The 27,465-nt window shown below is 38.8% G+C and overlaps 1 protein-coding gene across 3 annotated transcripts in view; it reads right to left on the reverse strand.

Moving 5' to 3' along the window:
• CELF2 (CUGBP, Elav-like family member 2) overlaps positions 1-27,465 on the reverse strand; it is a 383,288-nt gene that overhangs the window by 289,365 nt on the left and 66,458 nt on the right. For all 3 annotated transcript variants that reach the window (XM_014949080.1, XM_014949073.1, XM_014949079.1), the window contains exon 2: positions 22,058-22,093. In XM_014949080.1, the coding sequence (XP_014804566.1) occupies positions 22,058-22,093 (36 nt within the window). The remainder of the gene's footprint in view (positions 1-22,057; positions 22,094-27,465) is intronic.

Below are 27,465 nucleotides of genomic sequence, written 5' to 3' on the forward strand. Positions count from 1 at the left end.
AAAAGAAGCCAAGATCTCAGTAGGTATGTACCTTATTGCCTCCAATGCCTTCAGTCCGATGCTTCTCTGAATGGATAAGATTCTACCATTACATACATGCCTTATTTCTTAACAATGCTACTGGGAATTTCTATGACTAGGTACAACCCACCCCCCCAAAACCATATAAAAAAGGCAACAACCCCCCCCCCCCTTAAACCCTGGCACAAGAGGACAAAATTAAAATGATAGGATCTTGTGGTCATCCTATGCTAATTCAGGAGAACACTAAATATTTCACAGAATCTTTTAGGTTGGAAGGGACCTTAATTTGCAGGTTCTCAGAGCTGGATTAATCTAGCCTAGGGCAGAATCATTCTCAACTTCACCCTGTTATTTAATTTGGCAAACATTAACAATAGGACCAAAGCAAGCAGTGTCTGGGGAAATCTCAAATATGTAAACCATATCAGATCTGCAAAAATCTCTGTTGTAGGACTCAACAATACAGCTAGAAGAAAAAAACCTTCCTGCGAAGCCATCCTGAAAAAAAGACAACCTATGAGATCTTCTTCTTTTCTGTATATCTCCAATGTTTAATAATTGTTTAAGTATCTCTGACATAAAGCTGTCATCTGTCAAAGGGATCAATGATACAGAAATCAAGCAAATGTCATGAAATTTATTATGAGATCTAGCCCTTTTGGAGTTGTATGTTTTTGTCTCCAGGTCTTGATTTCAGGATGAAGGTCAAAAAAGAGTGAAGGCCTCCCTTGTCTTCCATAAAAGAATTAAATGGTTGTGTTTCATCTATGAAATTCAGTGAGCAAAAGATAGGTTTTTCAAAAGTACTTGGGTTGCTAAATTTTCTGGCAACCAGAAATTCACTGGTGGTGACTGGGATACAAGCCTCTAAATGCTTAAACGTTTTTCTGCTGTACAACTAAGTTGTTTTGAAAACTGTACTAAATCCAGTGCTTCCCCTTCCTTCTGTGAAATGTAATTGCTACAGGCTCACTGACGAGAGGATATTTTCTGGGCCACAGTTTAGTAAAGCTTATCTGCACAAACACACAGGTAAATTAAGGCAGTTTGACTTGGAAAAGAACCACCATGTTTCAGTGTAAGCATCTTTTAAAAGCTCTTTTGTCATTACACTTACAAATAGAAGGCGCAGCGCAACACTGTGGGATGCAGTGTTTTATTTTGAAGGTAGGGCAAGCCAGCAGAACAACGCGAAGAGAAACGAAGGAGCAAAGTGGTGGAGGGGGAAATTAATCATTTTGATTTGCAGCCGTTCTTCTGATGGGATAAAGTCAGCCCACCACATCCTATTCTTATCTTTTGTAATTTTACAAGGATGAAGTTTTGCATCCCGCTCTGATCGATGCTATACCACCTGCGTTCACAGCATCAATATGTAGAGTTTCATCAATACATGTGATCATACCAAAGATAACCCTGTGTATCCCCAATCTACTTAGATTGTATTTATAAAATCCTAGGATCGTCGCTTACCCATACACACTATATTGCACTACCTGAGATATTATTGGGTCTTTTTATGTAGCTTTTGTTGCCCAACGATCATTTTCCTCTAGCTTGTAAAGATTATCTATGCATTCATATTCCATAATTCTATCTTTCAGAGCTATAAGGAGTTTAATTTTGATTTCTTTGAAACCAACTTTATGAAAATTGTTTGACCGTAAAAGCTAATTAGTAAAGACTCTCGGTGTTAATCATGTGCAATAGATTATAGCTGGAGGATGCAAAAAGACCATTTCTTCCATTATAACTGCTGCATTTCATCATCTTAAGCTACACAGCAATGCAAAGGTAATGACATTTTTATTTTATCTTTTTATGATGGGACTCATCAATACCACTATCCATTTTCAAGTTTTTTCTACCATCTGCTTGCAATATCCGAGTGAAGTCTCTGGAGAATCATACAATCATTTTCAGATGCTAGTACACTGAAAATGAGGATTTTGAGATCCCAAGAAGTGTTAATGCCATGCAGCCTAATAAAACAAACGTTAGCTCTGCCTGTGACTTACTCACATTACAGGCAGTTAAAAAGACCTGCTAAGAATGGTGCAAGACAAAGCAGTTGGCTCGGTTCTTTGAGGCAAGGGAATTTCTGTGTTCCACAATAGGGTGGCCTCTGAGCAGAAAAGCTGGTTTGCTCCATTTGCGTCAGGATGATGAACCAACTTTCTAGGAACATTCAAGAAAGAAGAGCTTGAGCAGAAAACCTGATACCGCTTACATCCTTGGGAATGAACAATTTTAAGGAGGTAATGGCAGTATGATTCCTGGATGACTTATAGCGAAAGAAAAACCAAAGAATAATGCTGTATCGATCCCTATCCTTCTGTGACTTGTATGGCTCTTGGTAACTTAAGAAACTAAAAATGTCTGGTAGTAGTTGACCTGAAACTGCCCTTCTCATTCATAGAGACAAATACAGTCTAAATCTGCAAAGTTTGGTGGCTACCTTAGTATTGGGTAGGGAAAATTCTGAGAAGCTTCACTAACCATCATGCAATTCATATGTTGCTTGCAATCAATTCTTTTTATTGTTTGATATTTGCAAAGTACCAACAGTGTTCTGCATCAGCAGGTAAAGGCATGAAGAAAAGTTTCTTGTCACAGAGAGATTGCCATTTAGATACACTGTGCACTGACAAAGGAGAGTGTAATGGGAAGCAAAGAGTGAGCAGAGTAATTGAATGATGCATTTAAGCATACATTTTGTTATCTCTGTGGGGTTTTATGTTTGTTTTCTTCTTGACTTATTGAATCCGGTGTTCATACTTTTCAATCATTCATTAGCTAAACAGTTCTCTTGTGGTTTGCCTAGATTAGGAAATGAGGACTGGGACAAGCTAAAACTAGGAAAAAGGTGGGTATTTCGTTAAGCGGAGGCAGCTCGCATCACTTCTGGAACACCTCTTTCTACTTACTCATTAGCATTTACCAGAGAGCTGCCTGATGGAGGCTACACTCCACAGAATCAGTTTGTTCTCAACACCAGTCAGCCAAGCCTTTACAGACAAGATGGTTTGCTGCAGACGCTGCAAGTCGGCCAGCCAAAACGCAGGCAACCAAATCATTGGGATTTGGAACGTAAAAAGAATTTAGGCAGAATCTGTCTAATTAACTTGACAGATCATGGAAAATGGGTGATCTTTTTAGCATCTGTCAGTCCATTGTAAGTTATTCCGTGAGACAGTATAATGGAAAGGATTTATGGAAGGAATTTTTTTTCCTCCCCTTAACGAGTCACGAGGCAAACTGGTACAAACCATTTCATGTGACTTTAGACCTCTTTGGAAAAGGTGTCCACACCTGAACCACTAACTCAGACTCCCTGTGTAGAAATGCCTGTTTTTCCCCATTGAGGAGGAAGCAACCTATACAACCTATTTTAAATACCTACCTTGGGAAATGTTATTTGGAAAAGTTCCTGCTTTTCACTACTGACCATAAAGGAAGCACTGAATGGCCAGCCCTGATAAGTACACCCACAAAGTTGATTTTTCATATGCAATTACAACATATTTTTTAGGATTCATCTAATATCTCAACCACTACATGGATCAGCAAACGTTACAAGCCTAACAAATGCCAAATCTGCATAGATCCTTTCCAGTGGAGGTATCTGTCACTTATTTAGTAAGTATCCACTAGAAACCTAGTGATGAGAGGACATTTGAAATATGTAATGTTAGGAAAACAGCTAAAACTGAACACAAATAAAACATTTAGAAAATGTCAAGTATTTAAAGTTTGTAAAGTTAAGACAGACTGTACATGATATTACCCTTCTTTAAAGGCAGCTAAGAGTAGAATGAAGAGGTTGAGAAAGTAAAGGTAAGATGATATGACTGTCTTCCAGCTAGGTCAAGAAAATCTTACAAGAGTGATTTTTATCCCACTTTATCACAACAATGTAAGCAAAACTTCTCCCTAGCAAGGCAAGCAAACGTTGCTTGCTGTATGGCACTTTTCTTCAATATGACATCCAGAAAAAAAATCTATTAGGAAATCTTATTGGGATATCCTTAATTAGCCAATAAAGTTGTGCTTGTGACTATAGATTATTAGAGTCTCTTGGGGCAACAATCATATCTCCATGTGTGCTTGTCCTTTAGTGGGAATGAAACTATCCCAGCCCACCAACCTGACCCTAGTTGGTTTTCACCACTCCATTATTGGGATATTATTGCTAATGAAAATAAAACCTAAATTCTAAAAATATAACCACAGTGTATATTCAGGGTCTCCAAAAACAGATCGAGATCTTGTTAGTCAATATTATTCCTTCCTGTTGGAGCAGAATTCTGCATAATTCTTACATCCTCAGAAATGTCAGCTCAGGTTCAGTTCCGACTTTTCAACAGCAGCGATGCCCAAGGTACCTTTTCACATTACAGTCAAGAAGCAAGAAGTTTTCAGGACAATACAGGTGATTTAGGTGCAGCTTAAAATGGAAGATGATGAAGTCACCTACATTTATATTCGACGCTGATGTAAACCACAGCATGTAACATTTCCAGTTGCTACACACAAATCTGTCTGGACATTTGGTGGACTTTCCTGGCCATACTTTGTTTCAGGGGCCAATTATAACCAGGAAGGTGATTGTCATCTTATGCGAAGAGGTCCTTAACTAGTGCATTAGCCTGCATAAGTGGAAAAACAAATTTAAAGAAAAATTCTTATACATCCTCAGATTTATATTTAGGATAACAGTGTCCTTTCAACTATCCTTGGAACAATTTATTTCAGCTACACCCAGAAGTACATCAGAAACCACAGATATCAGAACATGCTTATCCGACAGGTTTGAGGCCTCTTCTTGGAGAATCAGTTTAATTAAGTGTGGGGGACTTTTAAATCTCATTTCATAACACTTTGTTTTTTATGAAGAGGAAAAAAATAACTTGCAAAACAAGTATCCCACATTCTGAAAGCTCTTTTTGGAACATATGGCCTTATCCTTCAAAAATTATGAGTTATCTTGACACAGGCTGTGACAATCAAGTTGCATATGAACTACTGCTATATTATAATTACTCAGTTATGCCAGGCTTTTCAACAAAACTTTCCCAGAAGTTCCTGTCACTCAATTTCAAATGTGCATTCAGAGATTTGAAGCTTTAATGAGCCTTGATCGACTTAAGTAAAGGCCCCACCCAGCCTGTGAAGGCAATCTCTGCTGGCTGTGTTGAGGCTTGGCAACAGTTAGCCCCAGGCAATGAATACCAAGTCTCAGGCAACTTCCAGAGAATTCAGAAAGCTTCAACCTAGAAACAAAGTCTCCCATGAAAGTGGCATCAACACACTCCCATCTCCTGGGAACAGATGGATCCATCACATAAAGCTTTGTGAAACGAGAAATGAGCCAGGCTGGAAGTGTGGTGCCATATAATAAACTCCGCTTGCATTTCCTCAACACCTTCCTATAAAAAGGCTCATTATTGACATTATGTTAATACATTTCATGGGGGTCACCTGATAGTCTCTTAACTTAATAATGGAGTGAATTTGGCTGGTGTATTAGCTGGTGCCCATGCGAGCTGCATTTTAAATCTGAATCTGAATTTAGTCTGGATGGAATTTGCATCTCTTCCAGATCAATTCTGTACAACTGCAAATCCTGTATTTTAAAGAGCTGTGCCCAGTCACATCTCAGTGAAGTGCACAGTTTCTGATTTTGTCAGCTCTCTCTTTGCCATTCCCTTTCTAAAATCCAAAGCTCTCTCTCCCAAGTATGTGCAGAAAAAATAAATTTACAGTGATAAGCTCTGACAGCTCACTTCAGGGCAGCAAACAGAGCTACATAAAGCCTATACACCACCCTAGCGAAATATAACTAAGATTTAGGGCTGGGCATATTCAGAATATGCCTCTGCTCATAGAGTATGCCCTGGCTCATGGACTGTAGCTGCAGAAAACAACAAACTCTTCAGCCATCACCAGACATCGTTGCAGGAAACTGGATCCACATACGGGAGCTCTTCATGGGTCAGCAGCCTCCAAACCTCCCACCCCACAAGATGCAAGTGGATCCTCTGAACACACCAAGCAGATTAGCACAGACATAATTCCAGCCTGTGGCCAGATATTCAGTCTGGGGACCTGCCAGACTTTACACTCAGCCAATCCATTTTTAAAGACAGCGTCTTATTAGCGCCTTACAGTTCTTAAATTACTTTGCCAAGTCTTTCTAATGAGACAGCAATCTGTCCAAGGGTATTAATAGAAGTAAATGATAGACCTTTACATTCTGATATGATTACACAGGTGTATTCAAAGGTTAGGGGGATGACAGCAGACTGGAACACACAAAAACTTACACAGCGCAGTTGTAAGCTACAATACATGCAGGAACAGTCTTGCAAATATTGCCTTTTTGGCTTTGCAGAGAATGATGATTTTTTCTTCTACGTCCCCTCATAGCTAACTTTCCCTTTGAGTGAACTCAAGTACAACCTTCAGCTTTACATTAAAGAACTTTCTGTATTTATGCCCAATCTAAACAAACTCAAAACATCTGCATCAGCTCTTTTCCTACCATTTACATTTTACTGACCTCTAATTAAACCAGTTCAGCAAGGTGACATTTTTAAATGCATTTTCCTAGTTCTGCTTCCCAACATGCAAGAAATATCAAGAAGTTACGATCACTTACTCCTAGAAAGATAATTAAATATATTTCACTAGCCAACATCTATTCATTAACATTTAATGCTCAAAACCACACAACTTATTCTAACTTTACCATAGACTCCAATCAGCCAAATTTGTGTGGTTTGCTAAATGGTAGCATGTAATGGAACCTGTACATCACTACAGTCCCCATCAATGACATATTGTTTCAACAAAATGAGAATTATAATCCCAGTCTCACTAAAATGATGGCAAAGACAACAGCGAAACTTTTCCCCGTAACTTCACCTGTCTCCAACATGGACTTTTCCATGGGTACCCTGTTGCGTAGGTGTCCTTCAAGTCAGGAGTGAAACCAGACAGGAATGATTCATCTCACTCCAATATGGATCTGTAAAGGGCTGTGGGATGAATCCCTTCACCTGAGAAGGTGGAGAACCATTTCAAAGCCAAGTGGGAATAACACAAACACCAGCACTGAGTCACGCAAGTGGGGGAACACATGGAAACTCAACATGTTTCCAATGGAAATGAGGCAGTTTGGATTTTCACTTCCCTTCTAAAAAGTTTAGAATTTATATTTAAATTTTTGATTACATGCATTTCCCCTCTTCTTTTTTTCTGTGAACACTTCTCACAGAAAAAACATAGTCAGAAACCTCCATTCATAGACAAACTGCAAAGAAAAAAACCCCCACATTGTCAATGACAACCATTTTATACAAAGCACAACAGAAAGGGTACACTGAAACTGAGAAGCTTCTACTAGAAGAGCATGGGCAGGACCTTATCTTTCACCTCTCATGTATGGTTGGGGTTGATAAGGTCCTGACAGCTTCAGGAGCTGGGTCCTGCCTACATGGGTTGTGGACTTTGGCCATACCCATGGGGCATCAGGGTTAATCCAGCACAGCCTGCCCAAGTTGCTGCTGCTTGGATAGACGGTCGGGAGCCACACAACAGCACCCCAGACATCCAATGGCCGGGTTCCTTCAGTCTGTGGATGTACTGATTTGTGAAAAAAGACCACAAAAATCCTTCCTAGCTGGCAATTTTCCTCCACCATCAAAAGTGCATTCAACACACAAAAATTAAACGTGCTTTATTTGTACTTATTTTTTGCCCTTCAGTGTAGAATTGTCTTTCCTGAACTCAAACTCTTCCCCAGCCTTCCCCAGCAAACTCCTCTCAGTTGAACACTGTCATGTGGCTGCCCTCCTTTTCCCCCCGATCATGGGAGCGCAAGTCACAGATTATAGAATTAATCCATGAAACCTCTGCCCAAAACTACCACAAGCTCTGGAAGAAAGAAACTACACCAAAGCACAGAAAACTCTCTGTGCTGCACTCCTTTGATGCCCTCCATCAATCCAGCAACATTTAGAGGACAACATATTGCATGCAGTCACAAAAGAACATACTTTAAATAGTAGTCTTGTTACAAATTTGTAAACATAGCTAAGCAGCAATAATACCTCCCTTCATGCTCGCTTTTGGAACAGCTGCTGTCACTGTTGCAGACCATCTGCAGATAGGAAGGTATCTTAGCAAATACGTCCAAAATCCCTCTGCTTAATGAGTAGGTAAGGAGTGACAATAAAAACTAGAGCTGCAGCAGGAGATGCTCATGCTTCTGTGTTCCCACGCTTCTAGCCCTTAGGATTAATTTCAAGCTTTTGTTGATGAATTGGACATGGGTTGGTTGAAGTTGAGCCACTGAAGTCAATGTTGCTGAGAGCTGCCCTACCACTTGTGAAAGCATTTCCATAAGCACCGGTGGGATGCAGTCTAGCTCAACCACTCTCTTTATTCTTTAAAAATGGTTTGGTTTTATTTTTAAATACAAAGATCAGTCATTTGCTCCATCTGATGTTCACTCTCAGAAGATCTAAATTCCCTGCTTGGCAGATTACTGAGCTTTCCTGAGAGTTTGGAAACAAAGTTCACCCTCTGGATTTTGATGCAGGGCAAGACATCCCAATGACTTCGTGGGGAATTCAGCGCAAGACAAGCTCAGGGAAAGGAAAGAGCTGGGATGTGTAGAAAAGTGCTTGTTGTATGGGCAGCAGGAGGCAGCTCCAAGCGTAGGAGGTGAGAGAAGGCAGCACGCTGGGAGTGGGAGAAGGCTACAAAGAAAGTCAGCTCTGAGAGAGGAGAGTGAGGAACATAAGGAATATCACAGTGTGTGGGATGAGATGAGAACAGAGATGTAGGTTTTTAGAGAACTTTAAAACAATTATAGGTTTTTACCATGGGAGGTTCTGTTTGACTAGATCAGAGCGCTAGCTTCCTTGTTACGTGCCTGGAATTGAAGCTTTCTTTGAAAGAGCTTGCTAACACTATTCCATACTTTCAATTAACATTTTATTTAAATGCTTTAAGATAGTTTCTAGATATATTAAAGCCTTACTGATGAAATTTTGAATACAATTTACATATCTAAGTCACATTTGCATTCAATAACAAGACAGCTTTCCAGTATGGATCATGCCATCAATAGACCCCTTTACTAGCATCTTGCTGAATTTCCCTAGCTGCAGCATTCACTTCAAATTCAAAAAGCTCCACATTTTGTTGAAATAAAGGAGACAGTGATATCATCAATGATCAGTTATTTTTTCCAAATTCTAGCCTGGTGCATTGCAGAATATGATTTTAAAACTTGTACATCCTTCAGCCACCACTTGGACATATCTTCAGGAGTTTTACAGGAGACAAAAGTCTATTTTTTAATGTAATATTCTGTTCTGTTAAAAAGAAGGGGAGAAAGTGTTCATACCCTTCCTACAAATAAAGCACAAAGTGTCAATATCTTTCTACAGTACATCTGCACACCTCCCTGGGGGATTTTTCATTATAAAATCATATCTCAGTTATCAAGTCTCAGCATCATAAAGCACATATGGGATATGTGATAAAAACCCTTTTTTTTTTTCAATCAGGAAATACCAGTAAGAGAGACTGGTAGTTCGAGCAGATTTTTTTTTTTTTTTGAGAGCACATTTTGAGAATTTCTGAATGTAAGGAAGACTAAAAAACATGGTGAGAGAAGCAAAAGATGACTGATGCATCGCATTGCCCAGAGAGGTGGCAGATGCCCCATCCCTGGAAACATTCAAGGCCAGGTTGGATGGGGCTCTGAGCAGCCTGATCTAGTTGAAGACGTCAAGATGGTTGAACTAGAGGGCCTTTAAGGGTCCCTTCCAACCCAAACTGTTCTATGATTCTATACAGCAACCCACTGGTGAGCATTGCACAGGCAATACTGGATGCAGGAAAATCATGTGCAGCTGCCTCCAGCTACTCCAAGAGGTTCTTACACAGAAAGGTTAATATCAAGGGTGGGCTTGGTGGAGGGTTTGGGCTTTTGTTTTGTGTTTCCTTTTGCTTTGGACAGAGTGTTTTTTCTTATATTAGACTTGACGCTTCACCCTAATATTTATAGAGACTATAAATCTCATAAGCCTCGTCAAGATGGTTGAACTAGAGGGCCTTTAAGGGTCCCTTCCAACCCAAACTGTTCTATGATTCTATACAGCAACCCACTGGTGAGCATTGCACAGGCAATACTGGATGCAGGAAAATCATGTGCAGCTGCCTCCAGCTACTCCAAGAGGTTCTTACACAGAAAGGTTAATATCAAGGGTGGGCTTGGTGGAGGGTTTGGGCTTTTGTTTTGTGTTTCCTTTTGCTTTGGACAGATTGTTTTTTCTTATATTAGACTTGACGCTTCACCCTAATATTTATAGAGACTATAAATCTCATAAGCCTCTGGAAGGTCAGAAGAGACAAGCTTGGATGCATGTAAAATACAGGGAAGAAGGGGGAAAAAAAAGGAATTTGGGGCTTTTCCTTATTTATTAGTAACCCTTGTTTCCTTATTTACTGTTTTTGTGAACTCTAGCCATAATTCTTTAAAGCTGTGCCTTGTCTCACAGAATGAAGTTAATTCAAAGTTGAAAAGGAAACAATTTTTTTTTGTTTTAGTTCATCCAAAGACAGCATCCCTGCTGAAAAGTCAAAAAAAATATGGACATCTGTGTCTTTTGAAAAGGTAGAATATCAGGAGTTATAAAAGCCCTGAGCCCAATAGGAAACAATGATATAAAGCATCCTCTAATTGGGGTGAAAAGAGGTTTGGTTAAGGACTGAGAAGATTTTCCTGCAGATACTTCTTTCCACAGCTGCCTCTTCTTGACTTTGCCAGTCTGTCTTTCAGACCAGCTGTTAGGTAATATCAGATGAAGAGATGAACCACTGGCTTCCTCTTGAACAACAACCCTTATAGTGCTGCAAAGATAAACAGCTCCTGCCACACGTTTTCTATTGTCCATTACCCACTACCAAGACTCCACAGTGTTCCACAAGCTAATAAATACCACCAAGTTAAGATCAAAATTTGAACACCTGCATTAGACTAGCAAGCCAAACTTGACTGCCAGATTTTCAACATCTGCCTGAGCTCTGAATCTTTTCCCAACGGGTGAGTATCTAAAAATGTCTATTATGTCCCTGGCACTGTGAGACAAATTCATGATGGGAATTTATTTCCCATTTATGTGTTTCATTACCCGATGGAGCTGCTGAAGAAAGTCAATCACTCACAAGATAAAATGGAAGGCAGAAAAAATGAGGTGGAGCCTCTCACTGCCTTGCTCTAACTCCACAGCACTACAAGAAAGCGTAACTGATAAAATCTCTCTCAGTCTTTAGAGTAACTTATTTATTTATTTATTTATTTATTAATCACCTTGAGTACTTGCCATTCATCAGACTCACTGTTTTTCCAGAAAAACTTCAAGCAATCAATCTAAACCCCTTGCATTAATTCTAAGAGGTTCAGAGACTGTAGAAGTACTGGGGTTGTGGCACGAGTTCATGCGTAGCTCAGCTAAATCAATATCCCCTTTAAACCACATCACTCTTTTTCACCTTGCAAGTTTTGAAGTAGAAGATATAAGTTGCTGCTTTAACTGAATGTTTTTCTTATGTGATTTCTTTTCCTGTTTCCACTCGTGCAGTATTATCCTGAGGGATACTGTGTTTTTTTCCCCCCTGCTCCAGCTACTGAACTGCTATTTCCACAGACATTCTCCATAACAGGGAGGAAAAACATCACCACTGCATCATTTCTATAAGAGAAAGCTAACACGAAATGCCAGTTAAAAATTTCTGCTACTGTACTCTCACAGCGGATTGAATACTTTTGTTGGAAGCAGGAGGCAGCTGTCAAACACAGCTCCGGCCACAATTGCGCGGCTCCTCTGAAGAATAGGTCAGAGGGGGAGAGAAATCAATAAATAAAGTACCTTCATCATTAATCATTTTCTGAATTTTCAGATCAGCCAGAACATTTACAAGTTGTATGTCAAGTTTCTTTCGTTGCCACCTTTTTCCTTGCCTCTCCCGTGCTTTGGTTGCACGACTTTCTGCTGATGCCAGGGCCGGCGGCTGCACCGAGCCCGGAGCTCCTCTGGGGTCAGAGGTGCAATATCTATTCTGTTATTAGAGAAATTACTCAGTGCAATTTCACAGTTCAGCAAAACGGACTTATTGCTTGTACGCACTGTGTGTGCACGCCTTAACAAGCACTTAAAAGTTCTTCTACTTCTGTTCCTTCATGGAAACATCCATCTTTAACAGCTTTAGAAATGTTAGCGAGTGTGGTTTCTTCTTCTACTTAACTTTAATAAGGAATTACTGCCTTGCATATAATAAGGCTTCTAAAGAACTGGACTTCCCTCTCTGCTATAAATTCAGAAACAAAAAAGTGAACTCTAAGCTTTAGATAAAAACTGAAGAAAGCAACAGGTGGCTTTTTAGTAGCATGATTACTTTTATTATTACATTCTGAATATTCAGTGTTAGCAGCAACCATCTCTTCCTGTGAATGCCTTTCCAAATTCAATTGCTTTATCCAAGTTATCTTTGTTTGTTTCTGCAGGGGCAGGACCGGGGAAAAGCAATGCTATTTCTGCAATATTTTATTTTATTTACTCTCAATGAAAATGAGAAGGTCTTTTTTACAGCTGCACAGCCTGTAATGTCAGCTCCAAGCAATCAGCTAAAAAAAACCCCTACAGTCACTTTGCAGGTTTAAAAAAAAAAAAAAAAAAAAGAAAAGAAAAAAGAGAAAGAAGAAATCAATTCATGTTGTCACAGTCTATCTAGAGTCATATTGTCCCCAGCCATTGATACAGAATGAGAACATCTGGGGATTCAATTACTCATGACGTGAATAATAATATTTCATTTTTGTTAAATAAAACTTTTTAGTTGCAGGGACTTCTGCTTACTTCACCATGCAATCCTGGAAGGAAAGCTACCAGCCACTCACACAAGACAAGTCAAAATCTCTTTGGCATCTGTACCCCCCAACAGAAATATCTTAATATAGAAAATAATTTTTGAGCATCTAGTTAAAAGATGAGCTCCTGAGCTCCAAGCTTTAGCAGATTTCTTAAATGTCACAGCCGCCTTTTAAGAGCTTGAATCAATGGCCTGGTTCAGGAAAGTGCACTTGCCCTTTGAACAGAAGTCAGTGGCACCTGCAGTTCTCCAGTACTTTTGATTAACCCAGACCTTACATCTAAATAGCATTAGGAACCATTTCAGCCCTTATTTTAGGCTTCCATTTTATGAATCTCTGTTCATGTTTCAAGAGGATGCTACCAAAACCGAGTTTCTATGTGTATATTCTTCTTTTTTAATCAAGTAGAGCTGTCTAAATCTTAGTGACAAAGTCGGGATCAAATCAGATGACACTCATTTTACAGCAATGAGTAAGCAGCAATACTCATGCTAAAATTGCACTGACTTGTGCAATCACTTCGATAGCAGCAGGACTATTCTCTAAAATTAAGCATGTGAACTGTTGTGAGATCAGCATCTAGAAGTTCAGAAGCAAAATAAGCAGAAAGGGCTGAGAGTCAGCTCTCTATTTTTTTTGTGTGTGTTAGGTGAAGCCTGTCTTCTTGTTTCCCCTCTTTCTTCTCCACGGGCATTCATTAAGCTTCGATTATGGCAAACAGACATGATTTGCATCCACTCCACAACATCATGGCTTTGCTGAGGCTTAAATGTTCCCTGCAGAAAATGATGCGAAAGCTCTAAAAATTCCAAGGGTCTGAATGAAAAATATTTTCCATTACAGCCCAGCTAAGAGAAGCACTGCGCCAGCACTTTGCTGTTGTAGAAGTGCTGTGTAGGGCACAACTTACAAAATACACTGGGAGAACATACACAGAAAAGTGGGGTAGGTCCTCAGTGGCTCCAAACTGGGAAAACATCATCGTGAGTGAGAGAGTTACAACACCGCTTATGAGATGCTGCTCCCAACACGTGAGTTTGGGGCTCACAGTCTCCTTTGCTGACCACAGACAAACTTTATGGGCTGCCTGCTTCTGATGGTGAGGCACAGATGGGAAAACTTGCCTCGTCTCACAGGAGGATTCTCAAGTCAGCGCCCTCAAAAAATAAAAAACAGTCACCAATTACTGCTTGCAGATCTCGTGTCTGGCTTTACGTAACCTATCTAGTCCCACTGTGATCATTGCCTTTTAAAAATGTGTAACATTTATGGACTCCAGTAAAAATGTTTTTAATATAATGTAGATGAAGTATAAACTGTTAACCTTGAACACTAGGGAATGTGTTAGGTTCTTGGGGTTTTTTTAACCTCCTTAAATAATTTACTAAGAATTGTCTAAGATTTGCTTGTAATTCATCGCAAATCTTGTTGATTCATTCAGATAGTTGCAATTTCTGTAGATGATACACTAGCTATTATTTCCTAAATAAAAAGTGATGCTCAGAAGGCAGAGAACGTTGAAGAGGGCGCTAAAGTGGACACTCTGCTGTTCTAGGGTATCGGGGTGGGTTTCCTCACACTGTCCCATGCGTGTCTCTTACCACTGCTCTTCTGGGACCAATGGTAAGGACAACACACAAAACCCCCTGCATATATTTCTGAGTATTTACAAAACATATGATATAATACTCCTTATTATATCAGAATATATGGTACATGCCTTCCCTATGCTTTAGCAAAGGTACTAAGAGAGAGCTGCTCAACTCTGCCATGTTAACAAAGTTCTCCTTGACCACAGGTGCTGGGCTACTTCTCCAGAGGCACTTGTGAATACCCCAAATGGATATTCCCATCTGAAGTTACTCCCACAACAAGTTTCACCTTTTTTTCTGATGATCTTAAGTGTCAAAACAACACTTCAGCAAAGGATACACACAAATGACTAACCTGGAGCACAAATATTTCAGCTAAGCTGGGAAATAAGAGAGGAGGGGAAAAAAAGATTTTCCTTTGCTGTTTCTTGCATGGGAATGGCCTCTCAAAATTCACCTACAATGGTCCATTTCTCCATCTTCATTTAAACGGCTGTTGAAAGGCTCATTTTTTTTGAGCAAAACCAAGAAATCCCATTCCTGCATCAGTCAAATCTTCTCTGCAGACCAACATAAATTTAACTTAAACCAGTAAGACATTGTAGCACTATTAAGTGGAACAGATAATGAACCTAAATAACTGCTCAATCTTATTAGTGCAGCCCTCATATACCTTCCATTTTTCTTCAAGTCCTGCTGCTTAGCATTCATACTGCCTGATTTGAGACTAAAATTAGATTATAGGAATGCGTGCTTTTTACAAGAGGTCTTTTATTTGTTCCATAAAGTATTTAGCACTCTTTAGGCACTGTATAAATAAAAATAATCACGATCTTGGAATTCACCTTCAGGAATGGAAATGAAGAGATCTGAGTCCTTTCATTTCTGCTGCACGTTATCCTCATCGGGCACGTTTGGATGGCAACGCTTTGTAAGACAAGTTAAAAAGATGCTTGGAAGTCTGGTAAAGCTGAATAACAGAAAAAAAAAGAGAAGGGAATATGTCTCTAGTTTTAGAGTTTTACAATAGGGAATAAAAATAAAAGCCTACCAGACTTTTAAGATAAAGGTCTGCTGTCAAATTCATTAGCGTTTGTGAGAGATGCTAACAATTGCTGGTGAAAAATGTTGTGGGTTCAAAACCCAGGTCACTGAGTAAAATCACTTACACCCATTTTAGGATTCAGGGGCTCCATATAGTTAGGAGCCGTTTCAAGACAGCGAGCTGTGATTTCTGAGGGCTCTGCACTGTGAGAAGAGTTACTGCCTTCTGGGTCAGAGTCATATCAAGTCCAACAATCATTTTTGTTCGACTTTCCCCCCTCCTTCCCAGGGTCTATATTTAGCACTTAAGTACCAAATATCGAAAGTTTTTTTGAGGTTAAGCATGCCAATGTCCTCAAAACTCCAGTAGGCATCGGCTTACGTCACTTGCCACTTTAACACTTATAAAACTCGGGCTGCTAGGACTCACCTTAAATTAAAGCTATCATCAGGTGAAACATCTAGTCTATGCTATTCCCGCAGGCTCCATTTCAGGCAATGGAGAAAGAAAAACAATTCCCCAAGGTTATTCACCCTGTCCTGAGATAAGGCACCTATTTCTCTTCATTTCTCCCCTGGTTCTTTAGACTGAGGACTTTTGTGATAGCTAAATATAGGCAATGTGAATCCTGTCATTGGTATCGTAGTAATTTTTGAATGCAAGTCATCAGTGAGCACATATGGATAATCACCTCTATACTTCTTAGGCTCCTCTTAAGATTTTAAAAATATCTCCTCAGAAAGGGATCAGATTGCACATAAGTGTGTTTTAAGCTTAACATTAGCTGTAAAAAACATATTTCAAAATGGATGTAAAACACCAAAAAAAAAAAATGCTGACAGCTACTAGAAGGAATAACTCCATGTAACATTTTAATGACATCCAAGCTTTACTTAGAAAAAAAATAAAAATCAGAAAAATGCAGAGACAACTTGTGTATTATTTCCTCAAAAACCCCCAGATTCACTTACAATAACATCAAACCGATTACTCTCCCACATAATTACTGTCATTTATATTACAGCACCTCAGAAAGACCAAACAGCATCGAGGCGTTCCTATACAATACCTACAATGGGTAACAGGCAGTCCTGCTTGCAGCACAGAAAAACTGCTCAAAGGTTAGATGAAAGAAAACAGTACTTAGAAATAGGCATCTGAGACACAGACAAAGGTCAAACATATTTTTTTTAAGGGAGTGATTAGTTAAATTAAAGTCTCAATTTAAAGTAATTATTTTATTCAGAAAATGGCAGGCATCCAAATTACAGAAAACCTGCTCTATAAGACAGTTGACTTAAGAACATTTAAATATCGAGGGCTGGCATCTTTTTCTTTTCAAGATTTGGTTTCAGAAAAGATACAAGATGATATCATTTCCAAATACTAACTCTGGTTAGCTGCATATAGTTTGACATTCAAGAGATTTTAATGTTATCAGCCACCACTGCCTGCCACCCGGGATGCGCAACGTTTTCTTGACCTATTATTTATATGGCTCTAAAGGAAAGTGAGTTTTGAGAAGGGATTTAGAGGTGAAAAGCGGAACTTCTGCATTAGAAGAGAGGGTCACAAATGGACTACGCCAAATCCCTGCTTTATTTAAGAGAGAATGAAACTTCAGTAAATGTTATATCAAGGTAAGGAAAATTCTGTTATGGATTGGCAGGTGTAGGCGGATGGGTCTTCAAGCCTGACACAACTGGCAAAGCAGCACCAGTGATGTGAGAGGACATCAACAGTATGTGAAGCATGAGGGGGGAAAGGTATAACCTCATGTTCTCAGAGTGAGAGAAAATGCTTGGCAGAAGACCTGAAGGGGACCAGAGGAGCAAAGACAGAAGATAACGCCAGCTCCCACCGTCCATGCAAAGCCACTGAAGACAGAAATTGAGATCTCAAGTAGGTCTTTAGTCCATGCCCCTATTACTGTCAGGAAAAAATCCTTTTCATTTTAATGTAATTAAAATGCTCACAGATGTTTTATTAACTCACTCCACAGAGTCACATAGATTTTATAATTCATCCAAGCACTTACAAGTAGTTACTTGGGTTAGGCTGTCAAGACAGAAATGATTCAAAACCTTGTGTACTTAGCTCCTTGGAAGACATATCATTCCCTAACACAATGGTATTAGAAAGACTGCTGACAGTTAGTGATCAAGAGATTTCATTTTGCTTGTCATATGGTGGGTTGTCAATTCTTCTTTTCCCTTTAGATAAAAGCTTAGTTGCATTAGATTTAAATAATGGTGAAGTTGCAGGTTAACATTTTTGAAAAGTACCAAAGTGACTTCAGTACTTAAATTCTATTTTCAAAATGCCATAGACATGCAAGAACATAAGTCTCTACAGTAAATGGAAGTTAGACACTATTAAAGAAGTTTATAGAAAGGTGGAGAAGAAATCCACAGCTCAGGAGGGCTTAAAATTTCTACCCTACTCCAGACCAGCGGTTTCAAATATATAAATTTTGCAAATTACTGCAATTCTAAGAAAAGCTAAAGATTTAAATTTCCATTTTGAACATACTGGATAGCTTTCCCATCAATGTATCCAACGCCATTATATTTCATTGTAGATTTCCTCCCACCCTCCTAAAAAAGGTTTCTAAATGAGTTATAAGATGGCCTTTACCTCAAAATGCAAGTTTTCCTGAGTTATGCTCATGATTTAAACAAGGGCTGCAGAGATCTTTCTACAATAGTTTCTCCAAAAAATATGTAGGCAAATTATTCTCTTTAATTTTTTAACAGTAGATAAGAACAGCTTAGAGGAGGAAGTGACCAGTCAAACTTTACACCCACCCCTGAGTGAAATGTAAAATTAAGCCACTACATAAAAGTGGGAAAGTAGCTCAAATTTTAGTTCTTTTATCATTACTAACCTAGTATTAAGCAAATAAATAATCCATGCGGTTAGTCTATATTTAAAATATTTGTTCTTCTTTAAATATAAAGTAACTTTCACAGAAACAAACAGAAGTGGCTAGAGACTGAAATCACTCCTTTGATATTGAAGCTGAGCATTTTCTCGTTTAAGCTCCAAACATCATCTCCCTCGTGCCCACAGGGCTTTGCACTGTGCTCCAACGCTCCACCTCGCTGATTTACTGCTCCCCGCCACCGCTCAGCTCAGACGCTGCTCTGTGGAGGGGTGGTTGCAAGCTTAGGTACCACAAGATTTTAGGAGCTTATCTTCATTCATTAATTGTTCTGTATCATCTTTAAATGGTGGAATTCTCAAGTTAAGCTATATTTCTTCTAATACTTTCAGTTTGGTCTGTTATCGCAGGTACCATCTATGTAATGTTGAGAACAAATACAGTTTGAAATAGGACTGCCATAGCAGCTATAGAACATCTAAAAGGAAAAAAAAATAGGCCAGACCTTTATTAAATTTTAAAGAATGCCTTCACTACACTCTTGTAAAGATCCAAATAGGGTATTCAAATCTCTAGAGATCACCAGTATAATTTCTTTATCATGTTCCATTTAAAATTTAATTATGTAGTCTACAACAAGAAGTATCCGAGTACTCTAAATAGGTCATGCAATGAACAACTTAATATTATTATAAAGTTTTCCTTGTGAAGATCCATTCTTTGATGTGCTGTTGCACACAGAAAGCCTTTCGTTGAAAAAAACAATATACATTCATAGATATAATAATGTCATTTAATATAAAAATTGTTAAGCTTCTTTATCATATTTTAAGTTTAAATTTTCGATTCCTTCTCAGCCTGAGCTTCCCCAAATCATCAGAAATAACTGGTAAATTAGAACTGACACAATATAATCGTGCTGAATATTTTTATATCTTTCTACAGGCAAAGTTAATATATTAGCTTTCCTTCTAAATGTGTCCACCAACTCAGATATTTCTACTTGTGCCTATCAATGATACATGTTCTTCAGTGGCAAGAAATAAGGTAATTTCTTCCTCCTCTTAAATGCAGTCATTAGAGATCAATCAGCAGTATTTAAAGGGAAATTACTATATTAAAAAGTTAGCATTTACCAAGATACTTTGTTATATTTTTTTTTTTTTAAATGCACATATGTCATCTCTCTTGATTATTACAGGAGAAGAGAAAATATTCGAAATATTCTCTTCCATATCTTCTGACTATTTACAGGGCTTTTGGGGAACAAATCCCTAACTTCTTTAATTCAACTGCGTAAAATTCAGAAGGGGTTTTGGGGATTTTTTTTTCATCACTTTTTTTTCTAACGGCAACAAAAAATTAGTGCCACCAGTGCATAAGCCTTCCCGACAGTCAGGCAAAATATTCCAAGCACAGACACAACCGCTCACACTTACATCACTTGCAGCAAAAACCCTTTCACCAGGTTTGTGAAAGCTTGAAATAGATTTAATCAGCCCTGGCTTCAAATATATCCACAAGTCATTATGGCCCTGAGAAAAGGCATCGTGTTTGCCTGCACAAATGAGAGATTTCTAGCATTACAGAGGGCTTTTTCTGCCCCTTCGGACACAATGCAACGAGCACAGTGATTATAGCAAAGTGGTTATTAGTTTCATCATTTCAAGGCACAATACCTAAAATTTTGTATGCTCTGAAGTAGTTGCGGGGTGAGGGTGGAAGAAGATGCAGTGTTGGCGAGGAAATTAGACTGTTTCACTGTTATGAATTAATAATAGCAAAATGGTTCACTTGAAGTTTGAGAGAAGAATCAAAAATATTAGATTAATACATCACAATGTAAGATTAAAAACCCCAAGGAACATCTTGTTTAGAGGAGTGCAGGAGCAGGTGAACACCCGCGAAGGCTGGAGGACTAGCCAACCTGCGCGCAGCTGTAAACATTTGTTTTAAATCAAGACAGGATCATTGGTTTTAATATTTATAACACAATTACAATGCCTTGTGCACATTGCTTGTATAATCTGATTTTTACTTGCAACATCTTGCCACAGTTGAAATTAAAGCCTTGTGGTAATAATTCAAAAAACACATTTAGGCAACCATTAATGGCAAGTATGAAACTGGGTGTTTACTCAAGCACCTATATCTCTCATTTTAACTTTAATTTAAACTGGAATTCATTTCTGCAGTACAAGGACTTCATGTTTCCAGTATATTAGTCATGTAATACCTACCCAATTAGGGGCATGCAGTCAAACTGGAAATACTGTAGCAATGAAACCAGTAAGATATACAGCTAAACAGTGTTATTGACATTCCTAATGAAGGAGACAGCTACCCTGTTGAATCTCTATTTTCCTTTTTTTTTCTTTTTTGTATGTATGAAGTGTAACTCTTTTGCAATGAAGATGAATAATATCTTTTTACGTGTCAGGTAGACCAATCATTGGTCAGCACTTCAAACCCTTGGCAAACTTTCACCAGCATATTTGTTTGCACAACTGACGATGGTGAGTCATAAGAAGAAAGGTATCTAATAAACGAACAACTGATATAAATTGTACTAGTTTGCACCTACAAAACAAGGTGATACATTACGAAGTGGGAAGCAAACATTCCATACTTTGAAAATCTACATTTTTACAGCTTAACAACACAGTCAAGCCAATGAATATACACCACACACCACAAAAAAGGCAGACATTTTTTCTCTTCCTTAGAAGCAGAAATAACTTGTATGTATTACCATGCTTAAAGAAAACTGATTTTCTTGTTGAAAAGCCCTTTTAACATTATCTATTGTATGAAGTACAACATATCCCAAACCACAATCTCATTAAAATTCCTGCACCTCAAGGAGTGAAACCGGTGGCAGAAGATGCAAGAGGACTGAGAGCACCATTTTTTTTTTTGGTCACCAGGCATCTCTCCTAAGTGACAGGTTACCGTATCAGGTTTTTTTTTGTTTCCATTCTCCACCCTTTTCTCTATCTGCATGATTAGAGTGTTTTATTGCAGCCTCTGACAATTCGTAGGCAGGTTTCTCTTCAAAAGCTTCTATTGCAGCCTGGGAGTCTTGTCTAGTTCTATTATTTTATGAAAAGCTCTCTCAGCATAGAAGAATTTGGTCTAAGCTGCTTTCCACATGAAAATGCCTTAAGATCACTGTGTTTTTTCCTCCTACCTCCAAGTTTCCCTCCCCTCACCCCTCAGGTGAAATTTAAAGCAAAAGCCAAACCACCTGCAATGGGTATAATTGCACAGCTGGAGGAAAGCCACATCTGGGATTTTTTTTCTCATCAGGTGCACAACTGTGCTAAACCTCAAAGCAACTTCAACACGTTGCTTGAAGCTGGGGAGTTTTGGTTGCATCAGTATTTCATAGTCATTAGCCTGCCTACGGCAAGCAGTGTGTGTTCTCCTCTCTGCACCCCCAGATCTCAATATCCCAGTGGTTTTCCTTAGGAAAAGGATCGTGTTCCGGCTCAAAAGGTCGCGCTTCTTTCAGCGCCTTCCAGACACTGATACACAGATGCAGTTTAGAGCAACTTGCTTACCTGGGTAATGATCCAGATAACTCTGTGGCAGTCTCTCTGAAAGACACAAAGTGAGAAAAAATTAGCTTGAGTTTAAAGAAGCTGTAAAATTTTAAAGATGCCTTTATTCTGCTTATATTATAGGAGTGCAGACACACATACAAAGCTTTATAGAATCATAGAATCATAGAATCATTGAGGTTGGAAGAGACCCTTGGGATCATCAAGTCCAACCATCTACCCTACTCTACAAAGTCCTCCCCTACACCATGTCCCTCAGCACTGCATCTAAACGGCCCTTAAACACATCCAGGGATGGTGACTCAACCACCTCCCTGGGCAGCCTATTCCAATGCCCGACCACTCTCTCTGTGAAGAATTCCTTCCTAATGTTCAATCTACACGCAAATGCGTCATTTGCGGATGCAACGTCTGCATGATCATATACACGAGAATGTAACAAACAGATGATGGAGTGTGACCTAAGGATTTCATCAGAATAAAGTTCTCAATGGTTCAATTACTCATCTTTTCAGCATACAATTATCACTATTTTAAATGCCAGCACTGCATGATCCTACATAGCCAAAACGTAGCACTGGGCCAATTTTCCAGTGGGAAAAGTTCCCTTTTTCCAGTGCTGCAGCAAAAGCAAGACATAAGACAGATTTGTGACTATGTTATGCACTGAAAAAGATACCATGTTACTGTTAAATATTCTTATATTGGCTTTTAGGCAATAGTTATTTTTCAAATATGTGATTTTTGATCCAACTTACTCGTTTGAATCTCTTTTGTGGGTTTGCAACTTGTTTGAGGGAAACTGAGTGGGAGAGAGTGAAAGTGGGCTAATGTAACCAGTACATCACATTAAAGCATGATTAAATACATTAACAGTACCTATGTACTTAATCCTTAAAACACATCCCAGATCTACTACCACTGTGCATCCTTGCTCCCCTCCCCAATGCATTTGGTTAGACCTTATCTAAACATCAGGAAAAAAGCTGGATAGAGCCATTTCTCCGTTTTCTTCCATGTATAAGACCTTTAAAAAGCCTGCAAGGAGGCATAAAGGGGTTCATTCTCCTACACTTGACCAGAGGTCTATCTCATTGCACACTTTGCTCATCCAGTTATGAAATCTATGCCCTATGCTTAAGTTCACTGCATGAAAGAAAGCTGGTCGGGTCATACCCCATTTAATTCAGCTGAGATCCAAAGTGCAAAATTTCACATCTGTAGCTTGAACTTGTGCTGTGGGACAATTCTCAATATAATACTCTCCATTTGTTTACAGCTGAGGAACAGAAAATACTTCCACCCACTTCTACATATGCGGCAAGGAAATCTAATCTTGTATTTGGGGGGTGGTGATGACAGTTAAGACAGGTCCCAAAATCTTCCTTGCCACACTTGACCAGAGGTCTATCTCATTGCACACTTTGCTCATCCAGTTATGAAATCTATGCCCTATGCTTAAGTTCACTGCATGAAAGAAAGCTGGTCGGGTCATACCCCATTTAATTCAGCTGAGATCCAAAGTGCAAAATTTCACATCTGTAGCTTGAACTTGTGCTGTGGGACAATTCTCAATATAATACTCTCCATTTGTTTACAGCTGAGGAACAGAAAATACTTCCACCCACTTCTACATATGTGGCAAGATGGAAATTTAATCTTGTATTTGGGGGGTGGTGATGATAGTTAAGACAGGTCCCAAAATCTTCCTTGCCTTAACAATTCCCAAAACCATGAATCTAGCGATCTCTAAGAACGGAGCCAAGCCTACACACTTTTGTTGCCAGGGTATAAACCTTATAAATACAGATTGAACCCCCAAGCCTAATTTCTAGGAATAATATAAATATATTCCAAATATAAAAAAGAAAAAAGAAAGACATTTTTGAAGGCTTTTGTAGAGCTTTACCATGTTCTGAAGCCACTTTTGTTTTTTTTTTTGATGGGTCTACTACCCAAAACTATTGTGGTTTTATTATTCTAAACCCACAGTAGTTCAGAGCTCCTCTTTAGTTGTAGATCCCCTATGCTTTTGTTTTTTTTGATGGGTCAACTAACCAAAACTATTGTGGTTTTATTATTCTAAACCCACAGTAGTTCAGAGCTCCTCTTTAGTTGTAGATTCCCTATGCTTTTTGGCACTTCATGAACTATGAGTAGGTACAAGGGTCTTAGTTTTTTAATTGTTAATTTATTTTTTTTTTTATTGAGCACCCCACAGTGACACCCAGGCATTTTCCTTAATGGTGACACTGGCAATTGTAGACTCCATTACAGTGTCAGAGAAGATAAAATGGTCCCGCTAAACATGCACAGCTTTGCATTTTCCTTGAGTCTCTCTCTTCAAGCTGTGCAGTTTGCCGGTCACAGAAGGTTGCCTTAAACATCCCAATGCTTTGCTTCAAAAGGCACAGAGCAGAACCGTGTTCGGTCATTGCAAAGAGGAATAAGCAAAAAATAAAAGAGATGGCTCACACACTTTTCTTGGGCACACCTTTCGGCATCAGATCAACAGATATATAAGTCCTCTCAGAAAAGCCAGCTCCCACCCCAGCAAAGGCAGACAGGTATGTATTTCACAAGTGCTTGTGATAAACAAAGTCCATGATACAAATGACATCAAAGGTGAGAGTCAGGAGCAGGAGGAACAGAACCGAAAGAGATAAGAAAACAAAATTAGAGTGGAGCAATACAGACTTGGTTTCTAGGGGGTAATTTGATACAGCTGCACATTTCAGATATTTCATTTTCATTAAACTCTCCTGCACGTTGGTATCACACCACCCTATTTTCCAAGCCCTACTCATAACTTACACAGCTCGGAGAATTAATATGATATTTTCTGTAATCTATCAAAGAACTGGATGATAAAATGGTTCCAACAGTCAGGAAATTTTTCCTGGAGAATTAATATATTTTCTGTAACCTATCAAAGAACTGGATGACAAAATGGTTCCAACAGTCAGGAAATTTTTCCCTTCCACCACTAATCACAGGCACCATTTCATTTCTTTGAAATGTTTTTTTTGGGGAAAGAACCTGGATGCAAAAGTCAGGCTGGGCATTTCTTTGTTTCTTCTTCTAAAGGGACTCACTAGACTTTAGCTATCTATTATTGCTCTAGTGACAGAATAGCACAAACCTTGTTGCTTTAGGGTATTTATTTTTTATACATATTATTTAGGGAGCACATTTGATAAAATAGCAGTTGCTCCTCCAACTTCAAGAGACAACCAGGCAAATCTCAGATAGGTATTTCAGGAAGAATCAAGAAGCAGAAGAAACTACGTTTAAAAGAGGACATTATACTGGAAACAGCCTGTCAGCTTCTGAGCAGAGCAATGAGTGATTGGTGCATCTAAATTTCTAAAGATTTTCATTTTTATTAAATAACCCTCTCTACAAGAGATGCTGGCCTTATAAAAACAATTATTAAGTAGTCGATGCAGTGGTAAAAAATCTGAATGTGTTCAGAATCTTAAACAAAGATGCTGCAGGCCTTTAACATATACTTTTTAAATGTAATTAATTGTGTTGCCAGTTTCACATTTGGTCAGATCAAATTCCAATTAAAAAAAAAAAATGTGTAAGGTAACGATTTTTGCAATATAGATCAAACTCAAATAAAACTGTAAAACTCACAAGTAGAAGTCTGATTACTTCTCAGCTATCCAAAGATATCACTGTTTCTCATCAACTCAGTAAACATCTAAACCATTAAAAAAATTCAAAAACCCCTTTAGATTATTAAATTGAAAATACCATTTTCCTAGAAAACAAACACAATAATCCCCGCAATGTCACACAAAATAAATGGTACACGGACTGCTGAAGATGGTTAATGTCCACTGTAAGTGTCCTATAAATATCAGGAATTGAAACACTGCTCTATAAATATACTTCATGGGAGTTTAAAAAGGAAAATCTTATGGAGCAAATTACTCATCAAGAAAACCCTTAAAGTTTATTTAAAGATAATGGATACTCATTCTGCAGTATTTCAAGAAACTGAAGCTAGACTTACACAACCAATTTTCAGATCTCTAGTACTCCCAAACGACATATACAATAAACATACCTCATAATTTAATGTATCTACAGCAAAAACGTATTTTTTTTTTTTCAGGGATAAAAAAAAAAAAAGAAGGATAACAGTCAAAGGGAAAATGACTATAAGACCATGTATCTTCACGTCCTACCTATGATATGAAAGTATGACCTTGAAAAAGAGTAAGGTTGGAAACGTAAATGCTTTGTCAGGGCTGCCCCGAATTCCACTGAAATCAGTGCCAATGCAAATAGGATAAGCTAATGCACAGCACCGCTAAGGACAGCAGAGGACAAGGCTAAGACCCTGGAGAAGCTGTTAGGTGGAGGGTGACATTACGAAGTGCAGTTGCAGCATTCCTGGGAAGGTCATTACCAATTTCCCAGTGCTGTGTGTTCAGCAGCACAGGACAGATCTGGGGCAGCCTGGTCCGTACATATGGAAGGTGAAGGTGCTGTTGAGGGCAGGAGGGTGCTGGGTGGGAGGTCTCCCAAAAAAAAAAAAAAAAAAAAAAAAAAAAAAATCAAACTGCAGGTTGGGCAAATTATTCACTAGACCTGTGAGGAGCTCTAACCTACTGAAGAGGCTCTGCACCCTCCAGAGAGGACTACATAGCTCTTCTCAAAACCCAGAAAGCCAGTGTGGGCGAGGCGAGCACCACACACACATTTTGTCACTTCTCTCTACAGGCTGAGAAATCCTTCCCGTAGGATCGGAGTAGGATGTGTACCAAAGCAGAAAAGTATAAATATTTTAGTCAAAACCTTATAGTGAAGTGGAAGTGGGAAGATCTGCATAAAGATCAGCAAACAGACTTTACTGCCTATTAGTTTTGTTTAAAGAAAGTTGTTCAGGAAAACTCTTCAGAATATTTGGAGAGTGTTGTGTTTGTATTAAATGTTTTGTTCACTGAGAGATCATATGGTGCTCTTCTCTCGGAAGCTGACTGGCAGCTGTTGTTGCCCACCTACGTGCAGGGTTTGGCACAAGACAACTCTGAGGTTTAACTGTGCAACATTTTTGTCTGGTTTAATATCCTGTGCTATACTTCTGCAGTGATGTAAACTGAGGCACAAGAGTCAGGGCAGGGATTTAAAGGGAGACTCAGGTAATTTGGTGTGTATTCTGCTAGCTGCATGCCAGGAAACTTAGCAAGAACTGAGTTCAAACCATGCAAGTCAAGACTATGTTCAGGAAAAATTTTTGCTTCTGCAGGATTGTGGCCATTAGTGATTTTGGAAAGCCTGAGATCTCCACTAAAAGCATATGGATTCAAGTGAAGCAATCCATCAGGGTGCTAAGGAAGATGTGAAAAGAAAGGCAGCAACACATTCCTGCAATCGTGTCACTGTTCTTCCTT

Source organism: Calidris pugnax, unplaced genomic scaffold (genome assembly GCF_001431845.1).
Source record: "Calidris pugnax isolate Ruff unplaced genomic scaffold, ASM143184v1 scaffold125, whole genome shotgun sequence".
NCBI classification, from domain to species: Eukaryota; Metazoa; Chordata; class Aves; order Charadriiformes; family Scolopacidae; genus Calidris; species Calidris pugnax.